The sequence below is a fragment of the Cibotium barometz genome, chromosome 47, assembly GCF_041138505.1.
Source record: "Cibotium barometz isolate CiBa-2024 chromosome 47, ASM4113850v1, whole genome shotgun sequence".
NCBI classification, from domain to species: domain Eukaryota; kingdom Viridiplantae; phylum Streptophyta; class Polypodiopsida; order Cyatheales; family Cibotiaceae; genus Cibotium; species Cibotium barometz.
Genome location: NC_141092.1, coordinates 19,814,692 through 19,831,440, shown reverse-complemented (window position 1 = coordinate 19,831,440; position 16,749 = coordinate 19,814,692). Strand labels below are relative to the sequence as shown.

At 39.2% G+C, this 16,749-nt stretch overlaps 1 protein-coding gene across 2 annotated transcripts; it reads left to right on the top strand.

Annotated features, from left to right (window-relative positions):
- Nucleotides 1–1,169: 1,169 nt before the first annotated feature.
- LOC147611482 (uncharacterized) lies at nt 1,170–4,587 on the top strand. Of its 2 annotated transcripts, none has more exons than XM_086784573.1 (3): nt 1,170–1,297; nt 3,335–3,682; nt 3,918–4,587. In XM_086784573.1, exons 2-3 carry the CDS (start codon nt 3,347–3,349, stop codon nt 4,320–4,322), a joined length of 741 nt encoding a protein of 246 aa, XP_086640699.1. In that variant the 5' UTR covers nt 1,170–1,297; nt 3,335–3,346; the 3' UTR covers nt 4,323–4,587. The 2 variants fall into 2 exon arrangements, with proteins under 2 accessions (XP_086640699.1, XP_086640700.1); XM_086784574.1 differs by having other exon boundaries at nt 1,184–1,297; nt 3,353–3,682.
- The last annotated feature ends 12,162 nt before the right edge of the window (nt 4,588–16,749 follow it).

Below are 16,749 nucleotides of genomic sequence, written 5' to 3'. Positions count from 1 at the left end.
CTGCTAGAGCTTGATCACATTGCTACTCTAAAACTCTCAGAGATGTTCTTTCTAGACCAGTCCTCCTATAACAACAGTAAGCTAACAAGCTCTTGATAGAGGTAAGAGGGGCTACATTGCCTCTCAAAGAACACCGAAGGGAAGCATCAAGACCCAAATAAGATTCAAGAAAAGAGTTAAGGGTAATGTTAATCATGTCTTTTTTAGGAACAACTTTATTAATATCGAGAAGTTGCTCTCTCAAGTCTTGTAATTTTGTTAAATGTTCATTCATGGACCCCTTTTCTTGTAATTTTCATTATCAAGTTGCCTTCTGAGAAAGACAACCTTGATTCGTTTTTAGCGTGATACATAATTTCTAGAGTGTCCTAAGTAAGCATAGATGTTCTAAAAGAGCGAATGTGTGAAATAATAGACCTTTTAACTGACAAGGCAATCAATGCCAAAGCTTGAGCATCATGAGAATCCCATCTTCATTGTTCAACAGTAATTTGAGAAACTTATTGTTGGATCTGTTGGCCCAGACCCCTTTGAGGAGTAGCAGGAGTAATTGTGGCAGGGTGAGGGTCATCACCCATTGATCTACCTTATAAGTCTTTTGTAAGAAGGACATTTCTGACCATGAAACTCCATAGGGAATAATTCGACCCATCTAGTTTATCCTCATTGGGAAGAAGCTCAAGTGGAGCAAGGATTTGCATTAGTTGAGATTGAGCTCTTGTGTAGTCTTTCTCTTGTTGCTCCTTAACCATCCTTGCAAGAACTTCATGTGGTGTGAAAACATGCAGAGTGTAATGGAGTGATCGAGCACTCCCACAAGAGGCCGTTGCAAGTTCATCGCGCTTTTTTAAAATTAAAATCTTAAATGACCCAAATGAATTGAGTGCGTGTTGCCGAGAGAGAGAGAGAGAGAGAGAGAGAGAGAGAGAGAGAGAGAGAGAGAGAGAAGGCTATAGTTGAGGGAAGGGCATGATGAATACCGAGGTGTAGGGAAGGGTACGACAACAAGGAGCAAAAAAAAACACACGACTTAGTGTAGAATTTAAAGAAAAAGCAAAGCTATTTTTGCAGTAATTATGACTAACTCAAGGAATACCCCCCAGTAATTAATGAATTAACCCAATAAAACTAAATGTACCGGCCCAAAAGATTGCCCTAAGGAACTTAAAGGAAGGCCTTTTAAGACCAAACAAACTATAAAGTTTTTGACGATAACTTGGAAAATATCCCCGGGTCGCAATAAATCTTACCTCTAAACCCTATCTCTTTCATTTCCCTCGACCGGCGTCCTTCACAGGTATGCAGCACAATACCCACGAGATTTTCTTCTTCTGTTTGTAGCTTTCCCCTGTCAGCCGACTGTAGGGCTTTGGCTTGTTTTGTTCACTTCGAGCAGGGGTTGTCTCTGTACGAGAGAGAGAGAGAGAGAGAGAGAGAGAGCGGCGCGCCCCATATATGAGGTATGTCTGGGTCACCCCTATTCCAGAGCTTATCAGTGTTCCTAAGGCGTGTATATGCCTGACATTGATATGTCTAATCGGGACATGGCCTTTCCTGCATGCGTCATGCCCCTGGACTATCGAATTCTGGATCTTCACGGATCCTATCCTTACATGGGTGTTCTACGTGGAAAATCAAGCTGGAAATTTGTCCCAATAGAATTCACCTGTGAAGTTGTGGCCAATCATCTTTCAAGGATATTACCCTTCAACGCCTGAGAAAGGCGGTGGGTAAGGGCGATGTGAGGCAGGGAGTGCCGTCCTCCCCCCATTCCCGGCAGGAATCGGAAAGGAAGGGGCTGAGCCCATTTCGTGCCTAGGAGTGGGTGGAGAAGGGCATTCCCTCCCCAAATGCCCCGGCTCGTAAAGGACAACCCTAAGGAAGTTTCCAGCAAGGTTAGGAGTGTAAAAGGACATGGAGTGGTGCTTCAGAGAGTGGCAAGGTTGCGTAGAGTTATGTGCTAGGGAGGTCTCGAGTATGCTTATGTATGTGTATATTTGTATGTATTTGTGTGTATACATACAATTTTACAAACATGTATATTCGTATGTTTGTATGTATTTGTGTGATCATGCATGTGTGTGTATATATGTACATACACATGTGATCCCATGGCTTTTGACCTCATATACTTTAGTTTGCTCTCTCTCTCTCTCAGTGTTTGCAAAGTATGTAAGGACATGGAGTTGGGTTTGAAGCTTTTTCAGGTTGCTAGTTGAATGGTAGAATGCCACAGGCGTTAGATCCGAGAACATCGGATCACCCTTGAGCATAGGGGCTGAAGCTCCATCCATACAGTGACCACACTGAAACAGCCTTGACGAAGACCTGCCAAAACGGGCCATCAGTCGACCGTCTCATCGCAATGGACTAACCAGAGTGTGTAGCACTCATGGTTAAGGTACACACGTCATGTGCACAGAGTACAACAATAACCCCCACTTATACAGCTTTTGCCAATAGCCGATAAAAGCTACTTATGAGGTTATTGACTTTAAGCTTGTATGAGACTTAATCCTTATAATTAGCCTGCTTACTAATTCTTTGGGTCCACTAAACCACAGTTAACCTCAACCTAACCTCAACCTAACCCTAGGGTTAGCCTCAGCTACAAAACAATGGTGACCTTGCTTAAGTCTTTTATAAACAGTCTTCGGCTGTTTACAGGATGCAGTTGCTTGGTTGGAGGTCCCCAGCATGGCCATCTGCTATGCCAGTGTGTCACCCATTACATGGGTGATGACGTTCTGTAATTAGCTGGAGGACATGGATTGTTAAGGTCACCAATCAAAAGGCCTGTAAGCTGTACAGGATGGTAGCATGCTATTGGTGGTTTCATACTGGGTGTCCCAAGTATCTTTTTAAAAGTTTTGATTAGTGATGCAGCACAGATGCTTGCTAGGGATGGTTTAAGCGCCCTAAACCTTGAATTTTGGCTTTTTGCGGTTGAGGGCAGAAGCTGGGAATAATTCTTGGCTGTAGATTTTGTTGTGCGCGCCAGAGTTTTACGAGTTCCCTTAATGCTCAGCTATGGACACCCTGCCTACTTGATATAGGTTTGATTGTATTTACGTTTGTATTTACCTGTGCACACACATACATAAATGAGAGAGAGAGAGAGAGAGAGAGAGAGAGAGAGAGAGAGGGTATTTTCTTTAGTTGAGGGTGTCTTAATAAATGCATCTCTAGGTTGTGGATGTGAGTTTCCTGTTGCTTGTACTCTGTTCCTTTCAAATTATTATGTTGACCTTGCTTTTTACTGCAGCTTTTTTTTGTATGTTACTGCAAACTGTGTAAGTGCTAACTAAGGGTGTCTTTTGAAAACCTCAAAAAGCGCGGACTCGCGATGCAGGTGTTTTCAAGATTCGTTCACCTGGAGGCCTCCATTTCCAAAATGATGCCGTCAGCTCTTGCCTGTGCATCAAACACAGTCAGTTCTCTTGCAGGCGAGAGTGTGAGGCATCTTTTGGATGCCCATCCAAAGTTGGGCAGCTTGTGGGGGTCTAGTCACTTCATTTCGTCCCAAGCCACTACCTTGAAGGGTGGGATGAAGTTTTCTCCAAACAGGTGGGGGGAACTAAACATGCACGAGAAAGGGAGAGCTTTCTGTACGAGTCCAAATAACTTTGAGCCAAACTCCCAAGGGCCTTCTCAGCAGCAGCCTCCTCAGAGGACCTATGATGTAAGTAAGGAGTTTTTTTTAAAATCCCTTCTGTTATGTTAATGTGTGAAAGACACTCATCTTCACTTGAGCTGCGTTATATGTGATTATAATTGTGCCGCCAATGGGGCACAGGGCACGTCAGTAAGTGTGTATGCTATGTTATACATGACCTAACGATATTCCATAAGTTTTGTGAGTGTTCTCTGCCCATTTTCTCTAGTAACTAACCTCTGTAGTTTTTCAAGAAATTCAGGATCTGGAGCCAGATCAGTACCAGCAGATGAGTCCTACAGTAAGGAGGCGACCTTACAATTTGGAGGCCAAGATGCGCATGAAGGCCTACCGAAGAGAGGCCATGATACAGAGGCGCCAACAAGAGCTTGAAGATGAACAGAAGAACTTTCAGCTTGATTACACTTCAATTTATCAAAAGGGTGCCCCAGGTACAGTGCAAGGTGTCGTCAGAGACATCATTTCTGTGGGCTACTTTGTGACTTTACCCAATGGTAGAGAAGGCTTTCTTGCAGCATCTCAGCTAGGCTGCTCTGGTGGGGTTCCCCTGCTAGAGCGGCTGTTCAAGGTGGGATCAGAGATTACTGTGCGAGTCATTCCAGTGCCAGCAGAGGGGGGCCGTGATAGGCTTTATGTCAGGCCATAGAGGGGGGTCGTGATAGGCTTGATGTGCAAGGCCATAAAGGAAGGTATTGGTTTGTGCTGTGCAGATGAAGAAAACAATGACTTCCTTGCCTCATTTGGTTAAGTTTGTGATCCATCAGCGAGTATGTAGTGTGGCATGAAGTTACTAACTCAAGACTGTTTCTGGAAACACTAAGAAATTGTTTTTTAAAGCTTGTAGTTTCAACCTCACCTGTTGATATAAAGGTTAGCTGAAAGTTTTGGGAATGAAGAGTAGCACTTTTGCAGATCCGTGTGTGCGTTCAGGTCTCTCTCTCTCTCTCTCTCTCTCTCTCTCCCTCGATTTTTTCTGTAGCTAGCTATAGTAATATCTACACGTTTGGTCTGCACAAAGATGACAGTCTGGCTTGTTAACGAAAGGGCTGCCTTGAGCTCATATACGAATGAGCTGTTTTTTTCTAGCAATGACCTGTCAAACTATAGGCTCTCTTTGACCAAACATGAGCATGTTGCATAGCAATTAAAAACGTCAATCCCAGGTGCGAGGTCAGATTTCCATCAAGAGTGAAGGTATGTATCTAAATCATGAAAACATGGTTTAACTTGCATAACTATTGCACACTTTTGTTGAAGTAGACAAACTATAGCTCATCATACCCAGCCAACGCTTAAAAAAAACTCTTAAGAGTACACTCATCTTTGATCTCATCACACATCTTTGATCATGTGTGCCTCTATTTGAAACTCATGCTTGGTTCGAGCCACTTCCTAATGTTGTGCTTGGTTGCTTGCAAATTTGTTAAGAGTCTTCACCTCCTCCATAACTTTGTTGCAACCCCGTTGAACAATGGAACATAAAGCTGCCTTCCCCTTGTGATTGGTGCCTGCAAATATGGCTTATATCCTTGTTTTTTAGGGAGGAATTTGAGCCTTAATTATTTTCGGAATTGATTTTTACACAATTTTTAGATTTGCTAATTGCTTGATTTGAGAATATTAGCAATGAAATTTATGTTAATCATTTTTGAATTTGTATTAATTACTATTTTTCAGAAATCTTAATCCATTTTACTGCTTGATTTCTTGAAGTTCTTGATCTTCTTGATCTTGATTTGTTGAAATTTTCTTGATTTTTGAAGTTAGGGTTTATAAAAATTTTAGTAGCTAGTTTTGAGTGATTACTCGCATTATCTTGCTTAGGGAGCATACTTTTTCAAAGATTAATTCTTAGAGCCCTTATTTCTTCAAGATTGAAACCCTCGATTATCAAATCTTTGAAGGAACCTTGGTGTAGTTTCAAGAAAGTGTGTAGAATACAGTTTGATGTGCAGTTGCAGGTGCAGAGTTAAAGATTCAAGTGCTAAGTTGAGGAACATTGAAGATTTGTTTCAAGAGATGAGTGCATAATTAAAGATTCAACAAGTGTAGAAAGCAAGATTGCTGCAAAGATTCACAGTTGTGAGTAATATTCTCAAAGTTCTACATATTCTTTGCATCTCTTTGCTGTTTGTTGCAGTTCTTGTTGTTGGCCTTCTCGTTCCCTCTATGTGGACCTTGTGACCGGGAGTGGACTCTAGAGCTCGCTCTCAGCACGTTGAAGACTCAGGCAGTTGAGTTTTCTCATCACATGAGCGATTTGGAGGTTACAGATGTGCTAGGCCGACTTTGGGAGTTGGCTCATTTTGTCTTGGATCCCGGGGGTGTGGATACATCCGGGATTCGGCATTTGGTCGTGCGCATAGTTGCAGATTTGGCACGCGACCCAGGATATGTGAGTATTCACGAGGTTACTATGTCAGAGCAGGAGGCAGTCGCCATGGGTCACAGCCACTGGCGCCTGATCCGGGATTTGCAAGAAACAGTTGAAATATCAAGAAACATATGAAATACCAAGAAACAGTTGAAGTGCCAAGAAATGTTTGTAAAGAAAGATTAAACTGGAGTGATTTGTGAAGATTATCTCCAAATTAGATTGTCTATAGTCTAATCAAGTAGATTAGTACTAATCTTTAAAGATTAGTATTAATCTTGTGAAAGTTTAAGCAAACAAGGTCACACATATGCTCTCTTGATAAAGTAAATGCAGTTTTGGTAAAGATTGAGTGCATATTGTAGCTTAATGTAGAAAATAGTGCAAAGTTTTGTGTATTTCATGCAAATACAGAGTATGGCCCTATTGGGAATTCAACCAAGTCTACTGGTGTGAGCCAGTGTACCCCATACACCACAGGGTTCTCTTAACTTGCATACAGGCTTCTTGAGTGTGAAGATCTGGTATATATATCAAGTAAATTTTTCTATGATTATTAATCATTAAAATTATATTTTTAATGCTTAATAATCATAAAAAATATGCTTGATTTAACGTGTGCAAAAATTAGCTCAATGGAATGTGCGAATGTGCACAAGGTTATTACATATGCGAATGTGCACAAGGTTATTATATGTGTGAATGTGCACAAGGTTATTTTATTTTTGTTGGCCACGTGCCAAATGTTTGTACAAATTATTTATGCACACTTGTGCATTGTGTTGCTATATTCCTAGCACATATTCTAGAACAGTTTTGATTATTTACACTTAGTGTGCGAACAAGCTCTAGTGCTTGAGCTATTTTTGTAAAAGTGGAAAAGCAAGCCCAATTTTGTATGCACAACTATTAATAGCTCCTTGGGCTATTTATCCAATACAATTCTCAAAATATTCATGTCGTGGAAGTGGAGCTACACGCATGAGAGGGGGGATTGCACCCAATCTTGTCTTGATGGTGATGTTGTTCTATCTCTCTTGTTTATGCTATGTTATGCTCTTTCATATCAATTCGATGCAAGTCTATCCTTTAATCTAAATATATTTGTGAGTTTTTAATTATTTCTTCAAGAAGTACAAAAGGTCTCGTAACAATGGTATCAGAGCTTTGGATTAATTCAATCTTCTTGAAGCCGGTCAAAGACTTGCGGACTGTGAAAGAGACAAAGACAAAGGTGATTTTTCAATTTAATTTGAATAAGAATACGTTAATGATTATGTATGGTTGAAAAAAAGGCTAGTTTTTAACCATTGGACAACAAATCTCCATCAATCCATTGTCCCTGTGTTTTGTAGCAAAGCTATCCGACACTTGCAAGTGAGTTACCACCCTCTGTAACTTAGTAAATAATTTCTCCAATATTTCTATGTAAGCTTTATCTTTCAGATAGTGATTTGAGCAATTTCCAAGTAAGCTTCTCATTATTATCCTTGCCAATAGTGAGCATGCTTTAAATATAATAATGTATTTAATAAGTATAATATTTTTAATTTAGTTGTTAAAGAAGTTCATAATTATATCGACTAATTTTTGAGGTAAATCGATTTCTTATAATATTCTTGGAAGGTCTCTTTTGTGGCCATGAATATAGATAACCAGTTTACGAATTCGATCATTTAATAAATTCACACCCCAAACCTTGGCATCAACATGTTTGAAGCCTAAAACCTCTCCAAAATCATTTTTCACATCTCTTAATGACCATAATACATGTATTGACACCAAGGTAGATGTTTCACAAAAAGCTAATAAACATGATTCAAAGAAGTGTTATAGGTGTAACGAGATTGAACATATCGCATCAAATTGTCCATGGAAGTCAAACTTTATTTCACTTAGACTCAATATATGATCAATGATGATGATAAAGAAAAATACTACGATGACTACTCTAACTCTTGAGGTAACATATTTATTTCATTTGGTTATTTAACAATTTTTGCGAGATCAGTTGCTTATCCAAGTAGGAGGGATGTTACATAATGTCCACCCTTTAGTTGTACGAGGACACCTAGACACTAGTGTGCCATCCTAGTGAATTGGTATCGTGGGTGACTTCACATTAAATACTGATTACCTAGTGGTATTGGCATAGCTTAAGACAATGCTTGTTGGGTGTATGTTGTTGAGGTGTAACAAGTAGTACCATGCTTAACAATTATATTATGGTCAAAGTGAGACAAGTGGACTATGCTAGACAACTACATACAGTTGAAGTGTAACAAGTGGTTTATGCAACTGATGTGCCATGCTCATTGGAGTGTAACAAGTGGTAACTCACACCATGCTAGATGATATGTAAAATGGTACTCTCATCATAGTGAAACAAGTGGTGAATATATACAGTTTTGTGTTTGTGCCTATCAACGTTTCATATTGGGATTAATTGTAGAGAAAGGCAATTAATTGGGATATGTTTACAGAAATAGGTGATGAGCATTGCATATGTCGCACATAAGGGATCTTGTCTATATCATATTATTTCGTAATACTATTTGTGATTTGATGATGAGTGCGAGGATCACCAATTTAGGTGTCGCGCATGAGTTTTGTTGTTGCAGTCCATGCTCACCCGAGCCTCTGAGCCATGTCTTTGTGCCTTTGAGCCATGCTGCTTGGTCAATGAATCTCTGAGTCTAGTTATGGTATTCCATGTCCATATAAGAAACTCTGAGCCATGCCTAATCAGCCTCTGAGCCATGTTTGAACCTCTAAGTTTACCTTGCAGGTTATGACGTCGATAGCTACGAACATAATATTGTTGTTGTAGTATTTTCTTCTACACAATTGAGAACAATTGTTTCCTCAAACGGGAGGACTGTTACAGGTATATATATTATCATATTTTTGATGCTTAATAATCATAGAAAAATATGCTTGATTTAATGTGTGTAGAAATCAACTTAATGGAATGTGCGAATGTGCACAATACGTGTGAATGTACCCAAGGTTATTTTATGAGTTATTTTTGTGGGCCATGTGTCAAATGTTTGTACAAATTATTTATGCACACTTGTGCATGGCATTACTATATTCCTAGCACATATACTAGAAGAGTTTTGATTATTTACACTTAGTATATGAACAAACTCTAGTACTTGAGCTATTTTTGTAAAAGTGAAAAAGCAAGCCCAATTTTGTATGCACAACTATTAATAGCTCCTTGGGCTATTTATTGAATACAATTCTCAAAATACTTATGTCGTAGAAGTGGAGCTACATGCATGAGAGGAGAGACTACACCCAATCTTGTCTTGATGGTGATATTGTTCTATCTCTCTTGTTTATGCTGTGCTATGCTCTTTCATATCAATTTGATGCAAGTCTATGCTTTAATCTTAATGTATTTATGAGTTTTTAATTATTTTTTCAAGAAGTACAAAAGGTCCCATGACAAGATCTCTTGTAGATCATTACAGATCTTCAACCTACAAAACTTGATGTGCAAGCAATAGCGCAAAGATTGGTTGAGAGACAAAACAGTTGGTAGCTTGGATCTTTAGTTTCTAACTCTGCAGAACACCGCCGTGCCCAAGACAAGTGAGCAGTCTACTCAGCACCCATACAAGTAGAAGATGTAGTAAAGAAATCACTCCATTCATAGGCAACTTGAAGTCTTTGCTTATATCTCAAACATTTGGACACTCTCCCACCAAACCCATGCTCATCAAGTGGTTGTAGGATTGGGCATTTGGAGTGAGATAAGTTTAAGGTACAAAGTAAAGCTTCATTGTAAGGCTTCATCACCTTGATCATTCAAGGCTTAGCACGGCAAGTCGAAGAAAGTGAACAAAGTTAGCCACCATGGCCTCTTCTTTTGCTAAGGGAGGAATTGCAACGATACTAGATGCAAGTCGAACTACGAATACTTGACCATAAGATTTACAAGGTTTTTTCTTTGAATAAAAAGATTCTTATACAAGTTCATGGCATCACAGCTATCATCATGAACCTCATCCCATAATGAGACGGCCAATCCAGTTTCTGCTAATTTCTGGTCGCCCTTGGTAGAACGCCTGTGGGGTGGTGACTGCATCAAGGCAGCGAATGTAGGGAGGTTGCCAATTCGAGATCCATCATCTCCCTGGCGCTCACGATTCTTGCATAGACTAGCTTAGCTCAACAAGACAGTGCTCAGCTCAACAAGTCACTCAACATTTTGCTCAGAGGCGGATATTGAAGTGCATTCCAGCTTGTGAAGAGTGGAGGGCCATTTCTTGCGTTTTTACTTCTGTTACCTTTTGCAGTGCTCATTTCCTTCTCTTCATTTCACCTCAGCAAACGTCTAGCCAGGAGAGACAGTGGAGGGCCGTTTCTTGCGTTTTTACTTCTGTTACAGATGCAGTGCTCATTTCCTTCTCTTCATTTGGCCTCTGCATCACAGGCAGCAGGTGCTAGCCTCAGCGAACGAGCCTCTGCATCACAGGCGGCAATTCGGAGGTGCTGGCCTCAGCGAACGTCAGCCTAGCCTCTGCATCACAAGCAGCAGTTCAGAGTCTTGAGCTCTCAAACCTTTTTTTTTTTTTCCCCACGACGTTTGCTTTTGCCCCACTTTTAGGGTTTATCTCTCCACATTTACATTTGGTCCATTCACACTATCCTATCTACACATTTTTCACTCACACACTTGATTGTTATGGGCACAACCTGCATCATTGGAATTTTGTTGGATTTGTACACACTCGAACACACTTTTAAGTAATTTTTTGTGAGTTCGTACACACGCTTGGGCTTATTCACATGAGGTGTGAGTTGTGTGCTTTGCAGAGTATCGTCAAACAACTGAGTTTTCTCTATGGCTGTTGCATTTGAGAGGAGCTGTGTATTGCTATTGGCGATGTCCTTGGTCACTTTGAGGTTCCTTGGTGATTGTTCACATGCCCACATTACTATCGAGCTCATTGTGATTTATTTCTGCATATGAGACTTTGATCACATGCTATGGGATTTATTAGTGGTTGTTCATACACTTTGTTCTTTTGAGTGATTGGTCACATGCACATTAGTGCATTGTTGGGGCGTGTACGCAGAGAGAGTTCTTGTGCATTAATCACGTGCATTAGTTTTTGTTCACACCTTATTCACACGCAATCATCATGAGGTACTACTACTATCCTTCATTAGACCCACACACTACCCATCATCTTCTTCATCAACATTGCCTCGATTTTATAGCCAATCCCAATTATAAGAGATCCACTTATGTACTATCTTCATGGCTTTATGACGGTCGATATTTTGAGTTGCCATCTTGTGCCACCCATCATATCTCTTTTTTAGCATTCACACATACTTTTGGCACTACGGGGCTTCGACCTCTTGATCCTCATTTGTCGATCTCTTGCTATCATGAGGCGACAACTCATGCCATGGATGGATGTTCGGATGGATGTTCGAGCTCGAGGGTTTGCTGCTGTGAGTCATTTGAGGCATTTGTTCATCGAGATAGATGTATGTGCCAGGTGGTCCTGCACATGGCAACGCTTGCCTACCTCCACATGGAGGGTTCAACATTGATCGCATGGGATGATTCTATTCTTGGTGACTTGTATGAGTGCCCTACGCTCTTAAGTCGTTATGACTATGTCCCTGAGAGTGTACATTATATTGGCATAGATCCATATGATGATGATGTATCACACCGACATACCTATGATGATGTATCTCATACACATGAGATTGTATCACACACACACACACACATATGATGATATTGATACATGTGCACATGATGATACACATGCACATGCACATGCACATGATCATAGTGTTACACATACACATGCACATGCACATGATCATAGTGTTACACATGCACATGATGATGATGCTATTTACACATATGCACATGATGATGATGTACGTGATAGTGATGTGTGTGACTTAGATCATGTGGGCATGATCTCGAGGACATAGATGGTAGCGAGAGCACATTGAGCATCGATTCCTCTACATCGAGCGCATCGATTCCTCTACATCGAGCATCGACTCCTTTACATTGAGCATCAATTCCTCTACATCGAGCATTGATTCCTCTTTGCCTATCTTACCGTGCATTGATTCTTCTATGCCTATCTTACTGTGCATTGATTCCTCTACATCGAGCGCATAGATTCCTTTACATCGAGCATCGATTCCTTTACATCGAGCATCGATTCCTCTACATCGAGCATTGATTCCTTTACATTGAGCATCAAGTCCTCTACATCAAGCATTGATTCTATCTTATCGTGCATTGATCCCTCTATGCCTATCCTTCTTCCTATGGATCATGCGGATACACTAGCTGATAATAGTGGGTTCATTCTAGAGGATAGTGTACACTTGATTAGTGATATCCCGCATATGGATTCATGAGACACTTATGAGCATAGAACTGAGTTCCTTGTGTTAGATTCTTCAGGCTATTCTTATAGGATTTCTACTTATGGGGATATCTATAATTCAATCACTACTCCCAGCTCTTATAGCATACCTAAGAGCATTCGTGTGAGTTTAGTGCATATATTTGAGCAGTCAGGCATTGCACATGAGGATGATGATAACTTTACTGAGGTGAGACCTCATAGGAGAGGTAGTATGGATCTAGATAATTTTGTATTTGTCTTCGACATCCAGTGTTGATGGAGATAGACCCTACCTATGAGGATGACCTTAGTGACCTTAGAGATTTTGGGGATAGTGATTTTATGGAGGATATCACTTATCTTTCATGTGTAGATACTTTGTCAGTATTCAATGATGATCTTTACAGTGGACCTAATCTTGTCTTAGGGTTTCGCACACACCTAGAGTGTATTGCACATGAGGATATAGTTCACGGGTCCGATCATACTCATGCACATATAGATGCAGTGGATCATGCTGTTGACTTTTTGAGTAGAGCTATGTGGGATGATGGCATAGGTTTCCATTTGATCCTACATGAGGCCGACCTCAAGATGAGTTCATTCGGCTCCTATGAGTGTCTACATGATCCTATGTTCTTTAGAGCTGGGATATTCATCTTTGGGTGTATTCTATGCCACTTGAGATGTACGGTGGATGATTATGTGGCACAACACTCACATGCACCTACGACACACCTTTGTCTTGGCCTACACGATGATTCTTTTGCGTCAAGACAATTCCACATTCTGACCGTGAGTGATGGTTACATTGGTGGACACCACGGATGTCAGATTCGCATTATGGTCATGAGGATGGACTTACGAGTTTTCCCTTCGACTTAGGAGCTACTACATCAACATCAGAGCTGATACATCAACATTAGAGGTCCGTGATGTGCACCATATCTATCCGTTTGATCCAGGAGGATTGACCAGCCACGTCGCATCACCAACATGGGCTCTCTAAATTTTCCATTCGATCAAGGTGGTTCAAGGGCCATTTCTTTGGAGTCTACATGGCTTGGATTTCTCTTTTATCCAGGCAAATGCGGTTGTATAGATTACCTCATCTTCGGCATGACACTCATATCTTTTCCATTCAATCTTGGAGGGCACTCGGATAGCTTCACCATCAACCGTAATCCCCTATTTTTTCCATTTGACCTTAGAGGATACACGGTTAGCTTCATTATCAACGTGGTTCCTCATCCTTTCCATTCCATCCAGATCATTTACGGAGCCATTGTCCTAGAGTTCACATGCCTCGGATTTCCATTCGATCCAGGAAGATACTTCATTAGCCTCATCATTGGGAGTCCCTCATCCCATATGACCCTAGGGGTCATATGACTATTTTATTCATATTTGGGTCTTTTGCGACATCGACACTATGTCATGGGCATGACTTTTAGCTTTTGTATATAGCCTTTGTGTTTGATTTTGCACGACCACCCTTTGATTTCGAGGAAAAAATCATTATAGGAGGGGATGGTTTGTAATGAAGCAACAACTTTAGATTAGGTCTAGGACCATGGTCATGGGTTCAAGTATTAAAGGGGGGTCTCATGGGCCACTATGGTATCTTTTGGACATATTATGATATTTGGTCATCTTGAATCTTGGTGCCTCATGGCTTTCATACCTTTGCTTGTAGAAGGCTATTTCCATCCTTTGGTGAAAGGCTAAATTACTTAGGCATCATGGTTATTTGTATGAGATTATCTCCTTAATCTTGTATTAATCCATGGTGATTGTCCCAAATCTCAGCTTTATGATCACTCCATTTCAAAGGCTTGAATGCCCATGGTGTGCATGTGGAAAATGTCCATGTTATCTCGTAACACTTGAATGCCCATGGTGTGTATGTGGACAATGCTGATGGTAAGCCATTTGGTAATGCACCCATAGGCCTGACTTCTCATAATGTACCCTCAATACATCTAGCACACAAACTTTGACCTTGAGTTTAGGTTATCAAAGATGTAACTATGACTTCAACATAAAATTACTTTACGAACTTGATTTAAGATCTAATAAAAGATAGATCCTACTTTAAAAATTGAATAATTAAGACAGGGTAAAATAATTTACCATTGCTTTATTTAATGTGCACGATGAAATGACTAAATAAACAAGTAAAAAGTTAATATACTTCTTCTTTGAAGTACTTAAAAGCTATCTCCATCGAAAGTATATGATACTAAAACATAAGTAAAGAATAACTCGAGCACATTAAAATACTTCTATAAAATTTAAAAAATAAGTTTAAAAAATGTCTACTCCAATTTAACTATAAACATTATTATCATTTGAAAAAATAAGTTCATAAGCAAATACTTGTCCTATGAGCAATGCAATATACCGATGTCATGTATATGGACCAGCTAGCCTATTGACATGCCCAATCATAGCTACAGTAGCATCAGTACATCCAAACAAACAATGCTGCTTATATCAAGGTTAATCTGTGATAAACAGAATTGCAAGATTTCATGTAGATGACTCGCGGTTCATCCCTGAATTTCCAACGAGCCTTGAAATACTGTTATAGGTTAGCAGTCCTCTATAAAAGATGCATATATAATGAGGTGTTGTGTGAGACTAATATCAATCGATTCATCTGCATTATAAAGAAGACTTTAGTCTTGATGAAGAATTTGTTGTAAAAATAAAGCCTTCCTTATGTAGTAAAAAAATATTGCACATAACTTGTCATTGTGATAAAGATCAAAAATTGCAGGATATTTACTAAAAGAAAGGTCATCTTTAGCAACATGATACACAACTGCAAAAAGATTAAGAGTGGCTTGATCTGCTGCTTGCTTAGATATGTTCATGTTGTCCTCTATAGAGACTCTCTTGTATTTTGCATCTTCATGTGCCCTGGTTTTAGCATGCTCTGTAATAAGAGCCTTATGTTGCACATTGATAGAGCTTGATTTTCCAAATTCACTCTTTCAGTGAATGTCATTTTTGCAATAATTACAAAAAATCTTGGCCACAAAGTTATGAAAATGTGCCCACTCGAATGCCTCATTCCAAGCTTGCCTATGATGTACTTACTATCTCTAGATTATTTATTCTCTGGGTGCATCTGGTCCTATCTCAATAGTTCTTTCTTCCTCAGCTCCATGTAACAAACCCTCTCTAGATGTTCGCCTCGTCTTGAAGCGCTTAGAGAGTGGCTCTTGTTGGTTGGGTAAATTGAGGCAAGTTAAATAATGTCCTTTGTTGAGGAGGCATTTTTCTAGTCCATCAAAAAAACTAGTCAACGTCTATCTTAGTTATCTCTCTATTTACAAGAGATTTCTTTGCATGAACTACTTTCAAATTAACATCATGCAAACAACATGTAGACATGCAATTTAAACATGATTTCTCTGTACAAGATATGTAGTCACATTTGAACCAAAACATGATTTCTATGTACAAGATATGTAGTCACATTTGAACCAAAATTATAATATTTAAGTACAAAGTTGTAATTACCAAGACCTTGAAAAAAAAAGCTTTTAATAAATATGCACGAAGATTTAGATTAAGAAAGAACCAATATACATATTAGAATTAATGTCTACCCTTATGCTAGGTAACAAATTTAATAATTAAATAAAGCAACCAACATTTAAAATCTAAATTCTATAAACATAAGTTTTCAATAAACATTTACGCTAAATCTAGTTAGACTAAGAAAGAATCAAAGTACGAATTGGAATAAATTTCTACCCTTTAGCAATTAAACAATAATTCAAACATCATATAGAACTTAAATCAATAATCATTAGACCTAAATTTAGTTAGACTAAGAAAGAACCAAAATATATATTTGAATTACTACCCTTAAGCTAGGCAACAATTTAGTAATTAAATATAAACTTAACCAACTATATAAAATCTGGATTCAAGAAACATGAATATTTTAATAAACATTTACCCTAAATCTACCTCAAACTTGAGAGCCATGAAAAAATGGACACATAACAAAAGCCCATAACGTGGCTATTCTAGATATCCATAGCAACCACAAATGTATATTAGGGTGTGTTATTAAACCTCATTACATCGCTTATATATTTAATAATTTAATCCTAATATGTATTGAATTGAATTTAATCTGAGATTTTAAACATGTACAACCTACATATTCCCTATACTGGACAAGTATGAATGTTAAAATAGTTGATACCTAAGCAAAACACAAAGCCATGCCATAACATGGCTATTCTAGATATCCATGGCAATGACAATAT